Source organism: Urtica dioica, chromosome 8 (assembly GCF_054948205.1).
Source record: "Urtica dioica subsp. dioica isolate 48M chromosome 8, U.dioica_male_clone48M_v1_H2, whole genome shotgun sequence".
NCBI classification, from domain to species: domain Eukaryota; kingdom Viridiplantae; phylum Streptophyta; class Magnoliopsida; order Rosales; family Urticaceae; genus Urtica; species Urtica dioica.
Window position 1 is genome coordinate 18420122 of NC_142763.1, and position 20168 is coordinate 18440289.

The 20168-nt window shown below is 35.9% G+C and overlaps 3 protein-coding genes across 4 annotated transcripts; all 3 read right to left on the minus strand.

Annotated features, from left to right (window-relative positions):
• Positions 1–6377: 6377 nt before the first annotated feature.
• LOC149388484 (ubiquitin C-terminal hydrolase 12-like) lies at positions 6378–16633 on the minus strand. The gene is made up of 5 exons (XM_089621553.1): positions 16339–16633; positions 16084–16253; positions 7775–8240; positions 7513–7682; positions 6378–6746 (listed from the first exon to the last, which is right to left on the minus strand). Exons 3-5 carry the CDS (start codon positions 7891–7893, stop codon positions 6529–6531), a joined length of 507 nt encoding a protein of 168 aa, XP_089477679.1. The 5' UTR covers positions 7894–8240; positions 16084–16253; positions 16339–16633; the 3' UTR covers positions 6378–6528.
• Positions 16634–16893: 260 nt separating this feature from the next.
• LOC149388485 (putative pinoresinol-lariciresinol reductase 3) lies at positions 16894–18507 on the minus strand. Of its 2 annotated transcripts, XR_016300727.1 has the most exons (3): positions 18352–18507; positions 18031–18265; positions 16894–17353 (listed from the first exon to the last, which is right to left on the minus strand). XR_016300727.1 is itself a non-coding variant. In XM_089623591.1 (2 exons), the coding sequence occupies exons 1-2, from the start codon at positions 18443–18445 to the stop codon at positions 18099–18101; spliced, it is 261 nt and encodes an 86-aa protein (XP_089479717.1). In that variant the 5' UTR covers positions 18446–18507; the 3' UTR covers positions 17842–18098. The 2 variants fall into 2 exon arrangements, 1 of the variants encoding a protein (XP_089479717.1); XM_089623591.1 differs by lacking the exon at positions 16894–17353 and having other exon boundaries at positions 17842–18265.
• Positions 18493–19545, minus strand: LOC149388486 (putative pinoresinol-lariciresinol reductase 3). The gene is made up of 4 exons (XM_089623592.1): positions 19277–19545; positions 19048–19182; positions 18632–18869; positions 18493–18555 (listed from the first exon to the last, which is right to left on the minus strand). Exons 1-4 carry the CDS (start codon positions 19460–19462, stop codon positions 18536–18538), a joined length of 579 nt encoding a protein of 192 aa, XP_089479718.1. The 5' UTR covers positions 19463–19545; the 3' UTR covers positions 18493–18535.
• Positions 19546–20168: the final 623 nt, after the last annotated feature.

Genomic DNA, 20168 nt, shown 5'->3' on the forward strand with positions numbered 1-20168 from the left:
TGAACATTATTTAACACTTTATTTATTCAAAAGCAAGTCTCCATGTGCTACACAACGTTTCCGAGGTCAAGCCATTTGTGGATATTCATTTGAATGAGTTGAGAGTGAATAATCCAAAGAAGGGTAGAAATGAAAAATGGTTGCAAGAAGAGCACAACCGTTTGTTTCAGAACTGGCTTGGAAAACGCATATTTATAGAGGCAGGACATTCATCTACGTTGAGTAAACTATCTGGCGGGCCGTCCTCAATGGTTACAAGGTACACTGCTTGGTCTGTTAATGGTTTTACATTTTACACAAGGGAACGAGACAACAAGCATCCCGTACAAAATAGCGGTGTTACATTATTTGCTGAAGCTTTACATGTTTCGTCGGCAAAAGATAAGAATCCAAAACATGCTTTTATGAAGTATTACGGATACATTGAAGATATTTGGGAACTTGATTATTGCGGGTTGCGAGTCGCATTATTCAAGTGCAAATGGGCAGACAATAATCACGTTAAAGTTGATAATGAAGGAGTTACAATTGTCGACTTTAGACGGATTGGCTACGAGAATGATTCATTTATTTTGGCTTCGCAAGCAAGTCAAGTGTTTTATGTTTCAGATCCAGCAAATCCTGAGTTATCGTTAGTGGTTCATATGAAAGCGAGAAACGGTAACGAAGAAGAAGACGAAGACATGTCTAGCATTCCTCCGTTCACATCAGGATTACCGCCAATTGATCAAGAGGTGGATGATTTTAATGATGACGATGTTTCACATCTACTTCGTAAGGATATAGATCCTACTTTTGTTTGATATTGAACATTTAGATAATGTATTTTCATTTTGGATTTTATGTTATTCTCCTGTGGACAACGTTATTTTTCATTCAAAATTTCTCTATACAATGTCATTTACATTAACATTACATTTCTCCGACATCGCCGCGGCTGAGTACAATTCTCGCCGTGGCAGGATCATCTCGCCGCGGCGAAATACAAATCCTGCCGCGGCGAGGACCCTTCTACAACGCTTTAACAAGCGTTGTAGAAACCTCGCCGCGGCAACGTATATTCCATGCCGCGGCGAGGATATCACGCCGCGGCGGGAATATTACCTCGCCGCGGCGAGACTAGATCTTAAAAAACACAGACTCTCGGTATAAAAAAATGAAAATCTCGCCGCGGCAAAATACAAATCCTGCCGCGGCGAGGACCCTTCTACAACGCTTAAAGAGGCGTTGTAGAAACCTCGCCGCGGCAACGTATATTCCATGCCACGGCGAGGTCATTCCGCCGCGGCGGAAATATCAACTCGCCGCGGCGAGACAAGTTCTTAAAAAATACAGACTCTCGGTATAAAAAAAATCAAACTCTCGCCGCGGCGAGGTGATATTTTAGCCGCGGCGTAGATCACTCGCCGCGGCGGAAAATATACTGTGCCGCGGCGAGAATAGTCACGCCGCGGCGAGAAAGGTACCTAACCGCGGCGAAGAAGCACTCTACCAGGTACTCATTCACTTTTTTGCAATGTTTAACCAATTCTCCAACTAAAAATGATCATTCCATTAAAATTTCTACAATAAATAAAACAAACCAAACGAGTCTCAAACACACAAATAAAACAAACCAAACGAGTCTCAAACACACAAATAAAACACACCAAGCGAGTCTTAAACTGAAACTTAAATTTAAAAAGAGTTTGAAATTTATATGGAAGAGTTGGTGTTGTTGGTTCTTGAAATTTACTCGTCATTCGGTGGTGGTGGTGGTGGGTTCGCCGGATATTGAGGAGGTGCCATATGCGGTGGCCACTGTGGTGGTGCGTACGGATAGTCGAAGTACTGAGGATATGGAGGAAATAACACCTGATTCTCTTGGTTGATGTCCCACCGAGAGTAGAGATCGTTCAACTGATTGATGTGAGAGGCGCCATACTCCGCTTGTTGGTGCATGTACTGTTGCGTGTGTTGGAACCCGCCGACGAGAGAGTTGGAGCAATGAGCAATGTAGTCGATGGTGGCGGGGTCGATTACCGGAGGCGCTGGTAAGCGCAATAGGGGCTCCGCTTCCCCCTCTTCACCCTCTTCCTCCGCTTCTTCCTCTTCCTCCGCTTGTGGATCCTCCCTAATCTTGTACCGCTCGATAATGGAATCCGTAATAGGCCCCATTGAACTGTGTATCGTATCCCTTTTCGAGCGTGGTACCCCCGCATTTGTACAAAGGCCGGTAATGATCGCCGGATATGGCAAACCGTGTCGTTCATTAGTATAGTCGAGTTTCTTCATCCAATTATAGATGAATCGACCGACGTTAATGGAAAGGCCTTTAACAATGCAGAACAACACCTGGATACGATCCTTGTCGAGAGTGGTGAAGTGCTTGATTGGATAGAGACGAGCGCAAACAAAGTATATCCACGCTTTAGCGATCCTGGTGAGTTGGTCACGCTTGAGTACCCTTTTTCCTTTTTCAGTGACCCAATCCTCTCCCGGAATGCACAACACCCGTGACATCTCCTCATGGCTGCAACTTCTTAGCCATTCTCGATAGCCCTCGTTCTCGAAAGGCACATCTGGGGTCCCAAGAAGATCGTTGATAGCTTCGATACTCATATCGACCGGTTTCCCACGGACCGTCACAACATCAGCTTGGGAGTCCGGCAAGTTTGCGTAGAATTCGTACACGAAGTTGACGTTCGAATCGAACTCGGGTACAGCACAATACCTCCCCCAATCATGACCAACTATGCTGTTGCGGATTTGCTTTCCTATATCCGACGTATTGCTTACATTGAATCCTCTCTCATGGATAATGTTACGCGGCAAGATTTTGTCGTAGCGTTCCTCTGCGACCTTGCTAGTAAAGATACTCGAGTTGTATTCCTCTTCGGGAGACTGTTGACGAGGTCGCTTGCTTTTTACTTTACTCTGACCTCTGGAAGAGCTCGGAGCCTTGGAGGCCGTGTTTTTAGTTCGAGGCATTTTCAAGCTCCTACAAAACATAATCATAAACAATTATACAATTAACATATAACAAATTATATATCAATTCCAAGAATATATATTTAAGTACATGACAAATTAAAACAATTCCAACAATCACAAATAATTCATAAACAATTCGACCAATCACAAATTCATGAACAATTCGATCAATCACAAATTCATAAACAATTCAATCTCAACATTAATATACATAACCATTTTAACCACTAACCTATGTAACAATATGTCAAACACAATCCGGACATTTCAATTTAACTCAAATTCTCATTCAAATTCACTCATTCAAATTCCACTAACCTAAATTCACTCATTCAAATTCCACTAACCCAAACCCTAATTTCTTGTTCTAATAAGAGAAAATCAAACAAAACCCTAAATTTGTGAATTCAAAAAATCAAACTATATGCAATTCGGGTAAACAACAAGAAATCCATATCAACAACACCAAATTAAATCAATATACACCTTAAGAAACTTTTAAAATCATACCTTACAATGACACGGCAAGAGAGAGAGAGGCGCGAGAGGAAGCACGGCGAGGACTCGGCGAGAGAAAAGTGACGGCGAGGACGAGGCGAGAGAGAGTTGGCGGCGAGGACGAGGCGACGGCGAGATTTTGGGGCGGCGAGGACGTGGCGAGGGATTTTGAAAGAAAAAAACTGGAGAGAAGCGGCCGAAAATGGTTGTCTCGTGTGTGGGTATTGGAAAAAATGAGAAAAAAACTGAAAACGGCCTTTTATAGTGAAAACCTAAAAACTCTCGCCGCGGCGAAAATATGTCTTCGCCGCGGCGAGACGGTCCTACAACGGTTTCAATATCCGTTGTAGGAACATGTCGCCGCGGCGAGATACCTCACTCGCCGCGGCGAGACAGTTTCTTAAAAAACTGCTTGGCCACGGTATCCACCTCGCCGCGGCGGAGGATATTTCTAGCCGCGGCGAAATTAACTCGCCGCGGCGACATGAATCTACAACGCTTGTAACAAGCGTTGTAGAACTAGTCGCCGCAGCGATGTTTAAATTGTGCCGCGGCGAGACCAATCCTTCTACAACGCTTTTACAAAGCGTTGTAGAAAGTTCTCGCCGAGGCATAAATCACGTGGTGCCGCGGCGAGGATTCTACAACGGATAGTGTAAACGTTGTGGAAAATCTGAAATTTATGTACTTCTACAACGCTTAGCTTAAAGCGTTGTAGAAATTATCATATCCTACAACGCTTATCCATAAGCGTTGTAGAAACACCGAGATTCTACAACGCTTAGCCATAAGCGTTGTAGAAACACTATGTTTCTACAACGCTTATGTTAAGCGTTGTAGAATCCCTAGTTTCTACAACGCTTATGTTAAGCGTTGTAGAAAGTGGGTTGTATAATCCAACATTTGTAGTAGTGTAACCTCCAAAATAATTATGATAAAATATGTTTGAAGTTTGATCATACGGAGACGAACACATTCTGATCGTTTATGAGAAAGATAATCCTCAAACCATAATACATAGGATCCTGAAGAGAGAGAAAAGTGTTGAGAAAGCAAACATATTTTCTCATTGATTGAAATGATTGCAATTACAGAGTATAGAGTAGTTAAACCATTCTAACATTGCCCAGTAGTTCTATTTAACTCTTCTAACTAATCTGCCACGTAGCTTTATTCCATTGGTCTTATAGGATTGTGCCGGACTTGGATTTCCTTCGCGACCACCTTGTCTCTCTGACAAAAAAGAGTTTCCGTTCGATGTGCTTCGCTAGCATCACAGTGCTAATAAGGTTGTCGCACCATACTATAGGAGGCTTGGACATTGGGACTCGAAGTTCTGTCAAACCTCTACGCTTGATCGCAACATGGTTTGTTGTTTCTTGGATCGCCATGTGATGAGATTGTGACTTTGACGTTGACCTGCGATCATCATGGTCAGACGCCTAGTCGGCATCAAATCACTGCAGACCAAATTTTTGTGTGCCTTTGAGATATCTCAGGATTCGCAAATTTTACATCCCAATGCTCTTCACGGGTACATTAAATGAAGTGAAAAGGCTCTATTTAATATGGTAAGAGAGTTCAGGGCGAGTTATGATAACATATTGCATACATTGGTGTATGCATGCTCTTTGTTGTGGACATATTGGCTTTTTTGAGAAGATCACCGATGTACTAGCTTTGAGTGAGCAAAACGCCATTGATGGTGTAAGTGGCTTGAATCCCAAGGAAGCAGTCAGGCTCGCGGAGATCCTTTAAGGTAAAGGAATCATTGAGTTGCTGAACAAAGACTAGTCTGACTTGGCATTAGTGAAGCCAAAAGACTGCAATGCCTTTTGAAGCCTATCAAACCAGACTCTTGGAGTCTGCTTAAGACTGTAGAGAGCCTTTTCCACCTTACAAATTTGGTGCAGCGAGCCAAATTTTTTAAACTTTTGAAGATTAGCCATGTAAACCTCTTCTGTGATTTCACCATTTAGGAATGCGTAAACGACATCCAACTGTGAGATACGCCAGCCTTGGGTAAGAGCCAATGTAAGAATAACTCTAACTCGGGTCGGTTTGATGAATCTTGTATGGTTCATCATAGCAAATTTGTGTTCATTTATGTTAATAGTTTGCTAGACTTGCATGGTTTTCGAGGTTTTTTTTCTTCTTTCTATTGAAGAGTAGCGATTATTTTAAAACGAGAATTAATTGATATTCGTGTATTAGGCAAGTAGTTACATAAATTGTGGGATTTTAATTATCTTGGTTTTTTTATTATTATTATTTATGAAATTAAACAAAAGAATGGTATTTGGGTAAAAGGCTAGCAGTTAATAACATCATTATTTAACTAAAACTTTCAAAAGGTTGACCAAATTGAAATTGCAGCATTTCAATTTGGCTACTTTGTTAGAGTGCCAATAAAATTGTTTATAAATTGATGAAAAAACGGATAAATCTATGAACTAAAAAAGGAAACTTGTCCATTAAATCTTCAAACTTGCATCTGTGAGATTTTCTTAAGGACATAGATAACATATGGTACTCTTGTAATTAAATTAATTTGAGTAATCTACATATTAAACCCTTCCCATTTCATTTTTTCTGCAAAATAATACCCTCACTTTTCAATTGTGCAAAATAATACCCGAACATTTTAAATTCCTGCAAAATAATACCCTCTTCCATACTAAAGTTGAGAATTCTTTTACAATCATATCACATGGCTTATAAAAACTCATGATTTGATAACTTTAACTTAGCACATGCAAATACTTCTTATACACTATAAAAACTAAGTCCCCTCAGAAGCATAACATCTTAGTAGGAAAAAAAAAAAGAAAAAAAAAAGAAGCATAGCATCAAAAAAATTGATTTAAAAAAAAATAATTATCAACAAAACTTAGCAATCTGCTTCTTTTGATTGAGACTCCGCTCCAAGATAAAAAAAACCGTCACTTGCTACTCCCCTGCAAGATAATGAAAAATCAAGCCCCAGTTATGGAAAGTTGACATTTGAACATTATGGACACCATATACAAAAACCCCATGAACATATTTTTTTTTTTTTTAAGAGCTGGCATTCACTCGCTCTCGTTTGTCGCCTCCACTTTTCTCTCTTTTTTGGCCACACATCATGGTTTTAGAGACAGCAAGAAATTCCGCTTGGAAAATCAGGGTATCGTTCACGATAAATCCATTTGACTCATCGTGAAGATCCTCCAACGGCATAAGCTGAGTGAAGTGGCTGCACGGACTTTTGTTCGGGGGTTCAAAACATGAGCTCTCTGCAGCATATAAAAAAAGGATCCATTAGAATATGTAATGCTAAATAACCAATTTAAACGTTTCACATTGCTAAACGCCCAGTATCTTACAATATGTGGTTACGCGTATGCTCCGATGTAGAATTCTATTGTAAATGCTACTTCCTTATAAAATTGGGACCTCTACTACATAATTAGAGTGGTGTGATTAGCAATGGTCTAACGCCAAATATAAAAAAATGCTTATTATTTTTTAAGGAAATTATTCGACTACCGGGTTAATTTTTTTTTTTTTTCGAGAATATCTCATGTCTCATTATTATTCCAAGGATATTTTTTTAAAGCTTTTCCTGTTATATTTGACTTTTTTTTATTGTTTACCGTTTCCTTTAACTTTTTCTTGGTTGTTTACCGTCTAATTTCATATAACTATTAAATCATCTGAAAACTAAAAAAAAAATGAGGTTTTTATAGAATATTCAATAATTGAGGTATTCAGTGACTTATCATCTTTAAACGATATATGTGTGAAATTTTCCTTATTTTTTTTTAACTGTGAGTATCTGATTTTACCCAACTAAGCCCGCTAGTCTAAATCCTTGGGATCAATAGTAAAATGCATTTCTTTTGTTTTACAATTTTAGACACAAATTATAGCACTCAATTGGATTGTTTGGTATTGTGCATCAAATTATACATTTAGCTCGATTTTTTTAACACTACATTGGACATGCTCTTAGTAGGCAAATTTGGTAACAATTGCAACAAAAAAAAAGGGTGGACATACCTGTGCGCTCAAAGTGTTTGCCATTGATTTGATCGAGCACTCTCAGCTTATACTCTGCGTAAACCGACCCGCGAATTTCACCAAATGTCACCGGAGATAGCTCCAATACCATTGATCTTATAACTCTCATACTTCCTTCCGGAACGACTGTCGGAAGAATCGTAAACACCCTACAGAAACCCGGCACAACAACACTAATAATTATACCAAAAAAAAAAAAAAAAAACGCAAACACCAGAGAAAAACAAGACAAATCACGCACCACTTATTCGTTTTGTCCGAAGCGAAAACTTCGGACTTGTGCGATTCGTTCCCCAGCTTGGAGAAGTCCTTGATCACCCAAGTGAAGATTCGGTTGGTTATTTCTCTGCCCGTGAGCATCGAAACGCTCTCTACTTTGCCTCTGTACTCGATAACAAAGATTTCAACCCCGAATACGCACTCGCCTAGATGTGAAATGTAGCCTTTACAAGGATCCTCGAGAATCTCCAGCGGAAACGCTTTTGCAATTCCCGATTTGGTCTGAAGCCGGTTGAACCGGCTCACGGGATGGTCAGCATCTTCATCACCACAACGAGATACATTATTATTACGGAATCACTAGATACAGCATCTTCCTCGGTTTCTCCTATTTCGTTTGTGTTCGGTTCGTCCTCGGAATCCCATGGATTTTCTCCCACGGGCTTGAGTTCAACGTCTTTCAACTCTATTGTCGGTATCTTTTGAATCTAGTATACCAACAAAAAAAAAATTATGATCAAGTCAGCGAAACATTCTTCTTCTGATTCACTTTAATTATTGTTGAACACTGAAATCACATTGTGAACGATAAATTAACTTTTAATATTTTGTCCCTTCTTTTGGATTTAGGCTTATAGTTTAGTGGCACGAGAATGGAGATCATCTTCGATCAACATGAATACCATCATTTAGACAAAATTCTGTAAGTGCTCTAAATAGTGGATCATTTTATATGTGTTTTTCGATTTCACCAGAAGAAAGAAAGCTGATATATGAACCTTGAAGATTTCAATAGAATGGTACTGAATACAAGATAATCAAGGAATTCGAGAGACCCCAAACTCTCTCAGAAGGGTAGCGGTAAATGATTATTTCTAACCTCTATTTATAGACTAAGTGACAATCAACATATAAATTATATTTCCAGTCCTAACAAAAACATCTATAGTTCTGGACTATCTCACGAACCACGTATTAAATGAACATTTTGGAGCCAAAATTACCAAGACATGAGAAAAGGAAAGCAATTTTCTTTTGTGTTGTCATACATCTTTTGTGTTGTCATACATCTCTTGGCAACGTGAGTGTTGTCATTGTAACATAACCTTATCACATAATTATTAACCTTATCTCTTTCTGAAAAAAAAAAAAAAAAAAACTTATCTTTTGCAGCCTTTTTTTTTTCGCTTACCCCAATGCTTTTATCTTCTGCCAACTGAAATTTTTTTACATTTCATTCATGTCCCACCTCGTTTTATTAGTTATTTTGTTGGACATAACATTAAATGACATTTCACTCTAACCAAACAACTAATGGTTCGAATAGAATTAACCATGCAAGTGCCACTGTGAAGTTTCAAGACAGATGAATGTGAACTAAAATAAATATCCACTTTCTATTCAAAAAGCCATGTTTACGCATGAAACATTATATATAATACGACAACAATATATATATATATATACTCTCTTTTTTTTTCAACCCCTATGTGTGTGAATCAATGAGACTACAAGCTAGAGATATGACATGTGTGACTAGGGATTCTCTTTTGTGTTGTCATACATCTTTTGTGTTCTCATACATCTCTTGGCAACGTGAGTGTTGTCATTGTAACATTAATTATTAACCTTATCTCTTTCTGAAAAAAAAAAAACTTATCTCCTGCAGCCTTTTTTTTTTTTTTGCTTACCCCAATGCTTTTATCTTCTGCCAACCGAAATTTTTTACATTTCATTCATGTCCCACCTCGTTTTATTAGTTATTTTGTTGGACATACATAACATTAAATGACATTTCACTCTAACCAAACAACTAATGGTTCGAAATTCGAATAGAATTAACCATGCAAGTGCCACTGTGAAGTTTCAAGACACATGAATGTGAACTAAAATAAATATCCACTTTCTATTCAAAAAGCCATGTTTACGCATGAAACATTATATTAAATTAAAATAATTATTTTATCATATGCTTAATTATTTCAACTCATTTAATTGTTCACTTGATTAAAAAATATGATTATAAGTATATACTTGTAATGTGTAAACATATAAGATATATGTATGTCTATGGAATTTATGTATGGTATTATATATGTATTTGTGTTATTATAAACCAAACCATTAAAAAATTGTGTAGAGTTTATTATTATTATATGCACTATTCTTTGTGTAAAATTTCTATGTATATGAACTAAAACTGAAAAATCGTGCTGATATCGATATCTAACACCATTAGAAGTGTATTTAAACTTTAATGTGTGACCATTACCCTCAAAATCCTAATATCAAATATCAGCCAGTTTACTGGTTCTTGAAAGGAAAAAATAAAAAGGTCCAGACAAACCTATGTGTAATTGTGTTTTAGTCTTACTCTTAATACAAAATTTCTCTCTTTCCTAAATAACAAGTTTCAAAGCACAAAAAGGACACCATGCATGATTGCCAGTATAAGTGGGATGCAGAACATTCAACGAATTATTTTTTGTTTCAGCCATGAACTCAAATTATTAGTTTAAATTATATATATATATATATATATCAAAATTTAAAAGCAGATTCATAGATGAAGACAAAAGTCCCAATAGGACATATTTTTAACTGTAAATGTGTGAGTTGTCTATGCTTCTACTCGAGCATGATCAGCTTTTCGTTTGCTCAACTTGCTCTCCATATTTATTGTTTTGCGTGTATAGGCTCACAGTTTTTTTTTTTTTTTTTTTTTTTTTAATATAAGCTTATTGTTTCTCACGAATTAACAAGTAATAAAAGACAATTTAAAATAATGATTGCATAACCACAAGTTTCCCTATAAATAGACTTCATCCACAACAAGTTTTCATATCTCTCAAGTCTCAACAACATCACTGCGCTTCTCATCTCTCTCTCTCTCTCTCTCTCTCTCTCTCTCTCTCTCTCTTCCTATCTCTCCCTCTCTCTAAATTTGCCTATATCAAGTATCAACCACAAAAAGTTAATATCACGGCTAGAAGCATTTAAAAAAAATATTACCGCTACTCTCTCTCCCTCTCGCTTGATGTATATTTATATATATATATATATATATATATATATATACATACATATTTATTATATTTATGTTTGTGTTAATTAGAGGAGACATGGTGGTGTATGTTTATAGATGCTGACAGAAGATAGAGAGCACAGATGATTTGAAATGCATGGAAGCTATAGCATCTCACTCATTCGTACTCTCTATCTTTCTGTCGTCGTCACTTTGATATACAACATTATCACCTAAAGTCCCTCTGGTATAACTAGGTGTTTTTTAATCTAAATTTTCTTTATTTTTTTTATCTACTGTGTTATATTGTTCGTGGGGTATTTTTATGGTAGTAGAGTTAATCTTTTGCTTTTAATACAGACGCATTGATTTTAAAATTTTGCCGATCTACATACATCTCTAGGGTTTTCATTTGTATATGTATATTTCTAGGGCTGACCTCTAATTTCAGCGTGGCATACAATTTACAGATTCTCATTTGATTACGAGTGTATCAATGATCAAGTTCATTTCGTATTTCTGATGCGTGATTTTCCTACTGAAAGCTAGTTTTGAAAATCCACTCTTTCCATTTAATGTTTTGAATACCTTTTTATTTTACTTTATCCTGACAGATTATTGCAATCCGTATATTTATTCAACTGTTAAGATATATCAGAAGAAATAATTCACCCATACAAATAACATGAGTTCTGTTATGAACTAGTATTTTTTTTTAGCTACTACAAAACAAAAGCTTTGTTTGGCTTAGTTTAAGTGTTGTATATGTAATTTTGAGATGTTCTTTTCAATATCATCTGTATCAGTGTGCATACATTGGAATGTTTGGAATCTATTTAGTGGCAAGTGTTTCGTCACGTTTTATCGAAAAAGGGTGTTTTGATGTCTGATGTCATAATTATTAAAAAGAAGAAGAAGAAATTTGAAGTCTCATTATGTACATTTTTTATTTATTAGAAGCAAAAATAACTTCCAGTTTATTGCAAACCCTAAACCTACATTATTAGCTATATATAACAAAAAACAGAATATAAGCAAAATAACATATATATCTATGTATGGATTATATGTAATTTCTGCAGATTCAAAACCCTAGAATTGGAGAACGGTGGTGACCGAAAAGCCCTTTTGGAATGGTGGTGACCGGAAAAACCCTTTTGTAGGAACGATGTGATGAAATCAAGTGTGTCTTATTTGGTGAAAGCCAATATCATTCTTCAATAATCTTACCAGCTATTGTAACTTTGGACGATTACAGTTAATGTCGCCACAAACATTATACGACAAATTGGAAGAATGTATATGGGACTGAATGCAAATTAAGATGTTTTTTTAAGTCTTTATCTTTCTGTGAGAGTGTTTTTGAGGGATATAACTTTTTATGATGCCTTTTTATCAAGGGATATACTTGCAAACATGGATTTAAATGTCGCCGAAATTCTCCGATTTTCGCCGGCGGTGTCGTTTTCGTCGGGAAAACGGCCGACGAACTCATGAAAGTCGTTTTTCCATGTTATTTCGTTTGATTTTCTCTGAAAATGACATGCCGTTTGTCCATGTTATGTCGTTTTCGGCTTGAAACTATAAACTCATTCTGGAAAAAAAATGGCGGAAGCAAAATGAGGAAGAAGAAGATGAGAGAGGGGAGAGGAGAGAGACGAAGTGAGAAGAGGGAGAGAGAGGAGAGAGAGAGAGAGATAGACCTGACCATTCTGGGGCTTGGACGATTAGTTTAGAAGTTCGCGACCACATTCTGGTATTTGTTTGATTACTCAGTGGTTTTCGTTAGCTTATGAATTCAATGCGTTCATTGTTATAAATGATCATCGATCTCTCGATTTGAACCTTTTTAGCAGATGTATATAGAGTTGACTAAGGCTCTTTGGTTCAAATTATCTACCATTGTAACATTTTTCATTGCTAAAATTTGAAACTTGTATTCTATTTTGTGTTGACCAAGAAAAATATGTGGTAATGAGTAAAAGTGAGGAATTATTTTGGGAGTTTTTTCACAACATTTATCAATTTTTTCGTTATCTTTCTTTTTATATGACTTTTTATAATATATTTTTATCTTATCTAATAGTGTCGTTATTTTCATTTTTATTTTTTGAAAGCTAAAGTTCTTTGTTTGTTGGAAGAGAATTCAACACATCCTCTTTTCTTCCCGTACTAAAAGCTAAAACAAACAAAAGGTTGTTTTCTTCTTTTATTTTCATCTCACTTTAATGCATATGAATAACCTCCTCAATGTTTTAAAGGCTATAGTTTATTCCCTGAAGTGTAGCTATCAGCATTTTCTTTCATATGTTGATGAGGGCTATCAGAAATTGATATTTAGACTTGTCTATTTTATTTTATTTTTAGTATGGAAGTTTCAAATTCAAATATATTTTACAAGCATGTGATGATGCATTAAAGGGAGAAAAGCAATTCATAAAAAAAAATTCCAACAGTACTTTCAAACAAACATTTCTTAGAACTTTTTTTTTCAGATGGTCAAATATTGGAAATTTGTCTCGCATAAAAAAAATTGGTATTGGAAATGGAAAACAGGTGTGTATAGAATCTCTACAACATCACAAAATTCCAACAAGAACAAGAGTAACAACCTTTTTAATTTTTCCAAGCAAAAACTATCCTTTTGTTTTCCGTTAATTTCTCCATCCATCGTCACAATCCACGAATTAATTAAAGTTCAAATTACCAAAATCAATAGAAAATAATCCACGAAAGTGGGTCCATATTTTGTATTATTATTTGTTTTATAGCTTTTTTGCGACCAATTGATTGTGTCACGAATCAAAGCACTTGAAGAGTTAATGCTCATCTGTGTATCTGTGTTTCATTGGTAAAAGATCATTCAATGCAAGAGCAGAGAAACTGGTATGCTTGTTAAGTTGTAATTATATACTTGTATATATATGTACATAAATATATATATATAAAAAACAATTAATGTCCAAATATTAGTTTTCAAAGTGTGTCTGAGCGCAATTATAATAAAATCAACCCAAATCTTTCTTAGCAGAGACATATTAGCAATATAGTGAAGTGATGATCAAATGAGTTGTTTCTTTTGGCTATCTTCATCATAGTTATAACTGATAGTAATTATTGAAGAAGAATGTGTTTGAGCTTTAGAGGGTAGTAATAATAAAAAATATGTTTCTTTTCTGAATGAGACAAAAGCGTGGGGTTTCACACTTGTTTTATAGGGCTTCATGTATGTGTATGTATTCAAATTAAAATGTCTCAGTTTAAAGTATATAGTTTGTTAGAACTTAAAAGGCTGGCTATGTGTTGGTGAATTAGGTGAAGTTTTTTTTTTTCTTTCTCTAGAGAGGTTACATTACCATAGCTAGCTTCAAAGCAATATATACACTGATAAGGACTTACTGTTTAATTCTTGAATAAAAACTTAAGTTTAAAAGATGTACAGTGCAATGTTACGATAATTAGTTAGACTGTACCGTACGAAGGGAATGTATGAATATATGGTATTAAAAAAAGATAGTGAAAGTAAAGACAAAAAAACATTGGCTATGCTATGCCATATATGTAATTGAAATTTTAAATTTCTTATTATTTTGTTTTGCTTTACTAGCTCTGTATTCAAAACTTGGTCAAAGATTGATCACTTGACATGTAACTTCACTTTCTAGTTTTTAGACTCCATTCTTTGCTTGCTTAATATGCATAGTCGGTTGCAACAACTACAGAAAATGGACATGCTTTACCTTAAAAATATGAACGGGTATCTCCTATTTGGCTGAGATTCATTTTTCCGAAATGGTTAGAGAAGAAAAATTAACAGCTTAAAATTTAGCCGAAACATTTTTTTAAATTAATTGAATCTCGATGACAGTGTTGTCACAGATGTTTTTGCGAATAAATAAGCCAAATATTCGTGTCATTTATTTTGATTATTTAACTATCTTTGACAACAATGCCGCTAGAACAATTTAATGAATATCTCTTCAGCAACATTGTCGTTGAATAATGTAAAATATGCGGCGATACCTAAACATGAAAGACAAAGAGATTTATAACTAATTAAGTCTGTTTACACTTAAGGATTTTAATGTAGCATACGTTTTATATATATTTTTTTTAGCCGTTATGTTGATATGACATTGATTCAAACCAACTCCTCCCACACGGTATATCATCAAGTATAGTGCAAAATCTTCTCGAATCACACTGTAAATACAATATGTATAGTATCAGGCCAAATTTGGTGTGTTACTATATCACACGACCAAAAAAAAATATATATATTTTAGTTTTAGTTGATTATCAATTTCACTACCAAACCAACTTTATTTTACTATTTTATTGATTTTAATAATATAGTAATGAAGGATAGTATTTTTAGTGTGAAATTTAGTGTTGTGATTGGAGTTGAAAAAAAAAAAATTGGCGCTAAAAGAAGATTTTGAAATTGAAAGAGATGGTATTCAGAATTTCAGATTTTTAACAAAATAATATTTATACTCTCTCTGATTTTTATTTTAACAAAATAGCGCTAAAGGTGTTTTTATTTTATTTTATATAAATGTGACATTTTGCTTAATGTTTTTCCTCTCTTTTGTTATGGGTGGCGAACAACACAACTTAGTCTCAACTTCTTGAGGAAAACGCCGGAAACTCACAAGCTCGAAGCTTCATAGCACAGACATTTAATTCTAGATTTAATCAAGGCAAGTCAATTTTTTTTATGAGAAGTACTGAACCTATTAGCAGTGTTGTTGAACTGAACAAAAAAAAATCATTTTTATTTTTAATTTATAATCACTTCATAATTCGACTGGTATTTCAATCTTTTATTGGCTGTGTACATATTGACAGACAAAATTAGTACAACATATAGAATAGTTGACTTTTTTTATTGTTTACCGTTTCCTTTAACTTTTTCTTCGTTGTTTTTACCGTCTAATTTCATGTAACTATTAAATCATCTGAAAACTAAAAAAAAGAGGTTTTTATAGAATATTCAATAATTGAGGTATTCAGTGACTTATCATCTTTAAACGATATGTGTGAAATTTTCCTTATTTTTTTTAACTGTGGGTATCTGATTTTACCCAACTAATTAAGCCCGCTAGTCTAAATCCTTGGGATCAATAGTAAAATGGATTTCTTTTGTTTTACAATTTTAGACACAAATTATAGCACTCAATTGGATTGTTTGGTATTGTGCATCAAATTATACATTTAGCTCGATTTTTTTAACACTACATTGGACATGCTCTTAGTAGGCAAATTTGGTAACAATTGCAACAAAAAAAAAAGGGTGGACATACCTGTGCGCTCAAAGTGTTTGCCATTGATTTGATCGAGCACTCTCAGCTTATACTCTGCGTAAACCGACCCGCAAATTTCACCAAATGTCACCGGAGATAACTCCAACACCATTGATCTTATAACTCTCATACTTCCTTCCGGAACGACTGTCGGAAGAATCGTAAACACCCTACAGAAACCCGGCACAACAACACTAATAATTATACATAAAAAAACAAAAAAAAAAACAGGGAAAAACAGGACAAATCACGCACCACTTATTCGTTTTGTCCGAAGCGAAAACTTCGGACTCGTGCGATTCGTTCCCCAGCTTGGAGAAGCTATTGATCACCCAAGTGAAGATTCGGTTGGTTATTTCTCTGCCCGTGAGGATCGAAACGCTCTCTACTCTGCCGCTGTACTCGATAACAAAGATTTCAACCCTGAATACGCACCCGCCTAAATGTGAAATGTAGCCTTTACAAGGATCCTCGAGAATCTCCAGCGGAAACGCTTTTGCGATTCCCAATTTGGTCTGAAGCCGGTTGAACCGGCTCACGGGATGTTCAGCATCTTCATCACCGCAACGAGATTACATTATTATTACGGAATCACTAGATAATATATTCAATAGAATGGTACTAAATAATATATTCACCAGAAGAAGAAAAAAAAGCTGATAAGAACCTTGAAGAAAAAAAAGCTGATAAGAACCTTGAAGATAATATATTCAATAGAATGGTACTAAATACAAGATAATCAAGGAATTCGAGAGACCCCAAACTCTCTCAGAGGCTAAGCCTTGCACAAAGGTAAATGATTAATTCTAACCTCTATTTATGAACCAAGTAACAATCAACATATAAATTATATTTCCAGTCCTAACAAAAACATCTATAGTTCTGGACTATCTCACGAGCCACGTATTAAATGAACATTTTGGAGCCAAAATTACCAAGACATGAGAAAAGGAAAGCAATTTTTTACCAAGAGCATCATCATCAGGACATGTAAACATCCATTTATAATTCATAAAGAATAATAAGAAAAAAGTTATGGAAGGAAATTCATACACACAGCATACCTCGGGAAAACCAATGAACATGGGCAATGAATTTACACTCCTTGCAACAGTATGCACAGATTCGCGGGTCCCACTCAAGCTCGCACACGTCACACCGAGGACGAATCGGTCCACTTGGCAGTTGTCCCACAAGCTCCCAGTCACGGAATAGATCTTGTCCACGAAGAAGAGGACGACGTATGCGATGGTCCGGTCACAGGCTGACCCTGCAGGGACGGCCGATAAGACCTTAATATCCTTGGGCCTTTTATTATTTACTGTAGGGTTAAATTGTTCGGCCCAAGGATTAATATATCGATACCGAGGTTTTGATTTTTTTGATATATCGAGTTTTGATTTTTTTGATATATCGACTACCGACGGATATATCGATGGATATCCTATAACAATTTCATTACCGATTACCGATTACCGATTATACCGAACCGATTGATATCTCGACAGAAATTTTATAACATAATATAATTGAAAAAACTCAAAATATATATAAGTCTCCAAATCCTAATATATTTTAAAAATAAAAAATTATGATAAGTTATATGCATATATATATATGTATATTCAAAGCTTTATATATATATATATATATATATATATATATCTATCTATCTATCTATTTGTATTATATATAATATACATAAGAAATATTGATAATAAATAAATAAAAGATATATAAAAAAAAGATACTGTTGAATTAAATCACCACATCATGTCATCAAGAACACAGTTGAATTCATTTTTTTTTTATAAAGAAACTTAAATTTCTTATTAATATCTCACTCCCGCCCGGAGGCAGGAGACGGAATAGAGAAAATTCCATTGCTGCATAGAAGGAAAAGAGCCAACGCCTCACCAAAAAAAAAATACAACAAAGTTGACTAACCATAATCGGTGTGTTTTCTACAACTCGGCCACTTTGTACCACAAAAAATCGTTCCGCTAAGAACTTGCTCACACAAGCGTGTCTAAAAATTCACTTATGGTTGTGTGCCTCACTTCTGGGTACAGCTTGGTCCCATCTACCCCGCCAAAGGCCTCGATTTCAAAGTATGTTTGGTCTCCTTTCACGAAAGCCGAGTACACAAAAACCATCTCCATTTTCTGAGGATATTGGGTCTCTGCATATAACCCTCAAAATTGATTCACATTGTCATAGAAACACCCACTGAAAATTAAAATAAAAAAAATTCCAAATTTTCATTACCGTGAATCCTCCGAAGAAGCTCTTGCTCCGAAACGAAAACCTTTTCAAGCTTCTTCCCAATCTTGCCCTCCCAAATCCCGACCAGCTCGTTCATCGAATACACATTCCCCGGAGGCCTCAAATACACCACCTTGTTCAACACTCGCGGGTCGTCCACCGCCATTATCGTGAATGCAGCCACGTCTCACTCGCTCACAAACACGCCTGCCAAGGAAAAAAAAAACACCGTTAATCATAAAACAGTCATTCAACTAAATCCACAGGCTTTCCGTGCTATCACCTTTGGCGGTTCCGTCGCCAAAGATAGTGACACAGTCCCTCGGAGGAGAGCTCAGACCGGGCTGGACGAGCGAGGGAAGGAACATCCTCATGAAGTAGTTGCAGCATATATAAGTGTAGGGAATTCCCAGGGATTCGATCAGGCGGCGAATCTTGGCTTTTCTCGAGTAGAAACCGCCATCAATATCGGAAACTCGAGCCCGATCTGGATCAACTCCGAATTCAGACGGAATAAACCTCTATCAAATTACAAAAACAATGAAGACTAATCAAACAGAGTTCACTTCACCTAGGACCCAAAATCTGTCAATCATTCACAATTCGATTCACCTTTAACATAAGGGAAAATCCGTGGAACTGAAATTCTCATAATTAATCACGACTGAGATAGAAGAGAAAGAGAAAAGCGAAACTGACCTTGATCGAACCAGATTGGTTGATGACTTTGATCAGAAGCTTCTGAGAGAGAGCTTCCTTGCTCGGTACTGCGGAGATTACGACATCCACTTGCTTCACGGCCTCGACCAGACTCTGCTCGTCCTCCAGAGAACCCTGACCGATACATAGTGAGCGAGATAGCCAAAATGCTTCCAAATAATACATATATATAGAGAGAGAGAGAGGAGAGAAAGAGAGAGGTAGTGACCTTGAGGATGGTAAGTCCGGCGGCGGAGAGGGATCGGAGTGAATCGGCGGCGAGGGAGAAGGAAGATGACCTACCGAGAGCGAAGGTGGGATGAGATGATCGGAGGCTGAACTCGGCCAAATGCCTTCCCAGACGCCCCGTCGCTCCGACGATCAGAATTCTATTCTTCTGCTTCTGCTCCTCCATTTTCGGCTGTCAATGGTGGCTCTCAGTAAGCTATGCTCGCAAGTCGTGTGCCAAAACGACGTAAATACAAATAAAACGACATGCGAGTGAAAAATGACGATCTAAGTTTTGAATAAGTATCCTTTAAAATTGGATTTTTTTTTTTTGTGTCTCATTTCACATTTATTACAAAATTCGTCTCTTTTTTTTAATGTAAAATTTTATGCAAATATAAGTTATTTTTAAAATAAAAAATGGCATAAAAGTTTACCGATCTCAAAATAGGGACGCAATAAATATCATTTTCTCTAAAATATATACAAAATATGATGCATTAACAAATATAAAAGGACATAAAAAATTATTATAGGTTAATTAATGCCATTTTTTCTTAAATGCGTTCCTTTTAAGATGGTAGACTTTTATGTCCTTTTACATTTTTTATTCTTCTAGTAATACCCTATATTTTATAAGTATTAATTTGTAAACTAATTTTAAACCCTACAACTGAATAGAGTGAGGCAATTATGTCCAAATAAAAACATCTATCATAAGGGACCTTATAATTATCGTCATCTTTTCAATATTTTTAGTATAAAATTCCATTTATCTAACCTAATTATATACACTAGTGAGTCTCGCTTATAATTATCGTCATCTTTCTTACAATAACATATTTATCTAAGCTTATCATGTTTAATAACTGAATTCAGGTGTGCTATTAAGT

What these genes read in the sequence shown, in the direction of transcription:
- LOC149388484 (XM_089621553.1), bottom strand. Translation starts at nt 7,893, where the DNA reads ATGCTCACGGGCAGAGAAATAACCAACCGAATCTTCACTTGGGTGATC. An exon ending in TCGGACAAAACGAATAAGTG is followed by an intron (nt 7,683 to 7,774) that starts GTGCGTGATTTG and finishes GGGTTTCTGTAG; the next exon opens with GGTGTTTACGATTCTTCCGA. An exon ending in CAAACACTTTGAGCGCACAG is followed by an intron (nt 6,747 to 7,512) that starts GTATGTCCACCC and finishes TATATGCTGCAG; the next exon opens with AGAGCTCATGTTTTGAACCC.
- LOC149388485 (XM_089623591.1), bottom strand. Translation starts at nt 18,445, where the DNA reads ATGAACGAGCTGGTCGGGATTTGGGAGGGCAAGATTGGGAAGAAGCTT. An exon ending in GCTTCTTCGGAGGATTCACG is followed by an intron (nt 18,266 to 18,351) that starts GTAATGAAAATT and finishes GGTTATATGCAG; the next exon opens with AGACCCAATATCCTCAGAAA.
- LOC149388486 (XM_089623592.1), bottom strand. Translation starts at nt 19,462, where the DNA reads ATGGAGGAGCAGAAGCAGAAGAATAGAATTCTGATCGTCGGAGCGACG. An exon ending in ACCAATCTGGTTCGATCAAG is followed by an intron (nt 18,870 to 19,047) that starts GTCAGTTTCGCT and finishes GTAATTTGATAG; the next exon opens with AGGTTTATTCCGTCTGAATT. An exon ending in TGGCGACGGAACCGCCAAAG is followed by an intron (nt 18,556 to 18,631) that starts GTGATAGCACGG and finishes TTTCCTTGGCAG; the next exon opens with GCGTGTTTGTGAGCGAGTGA.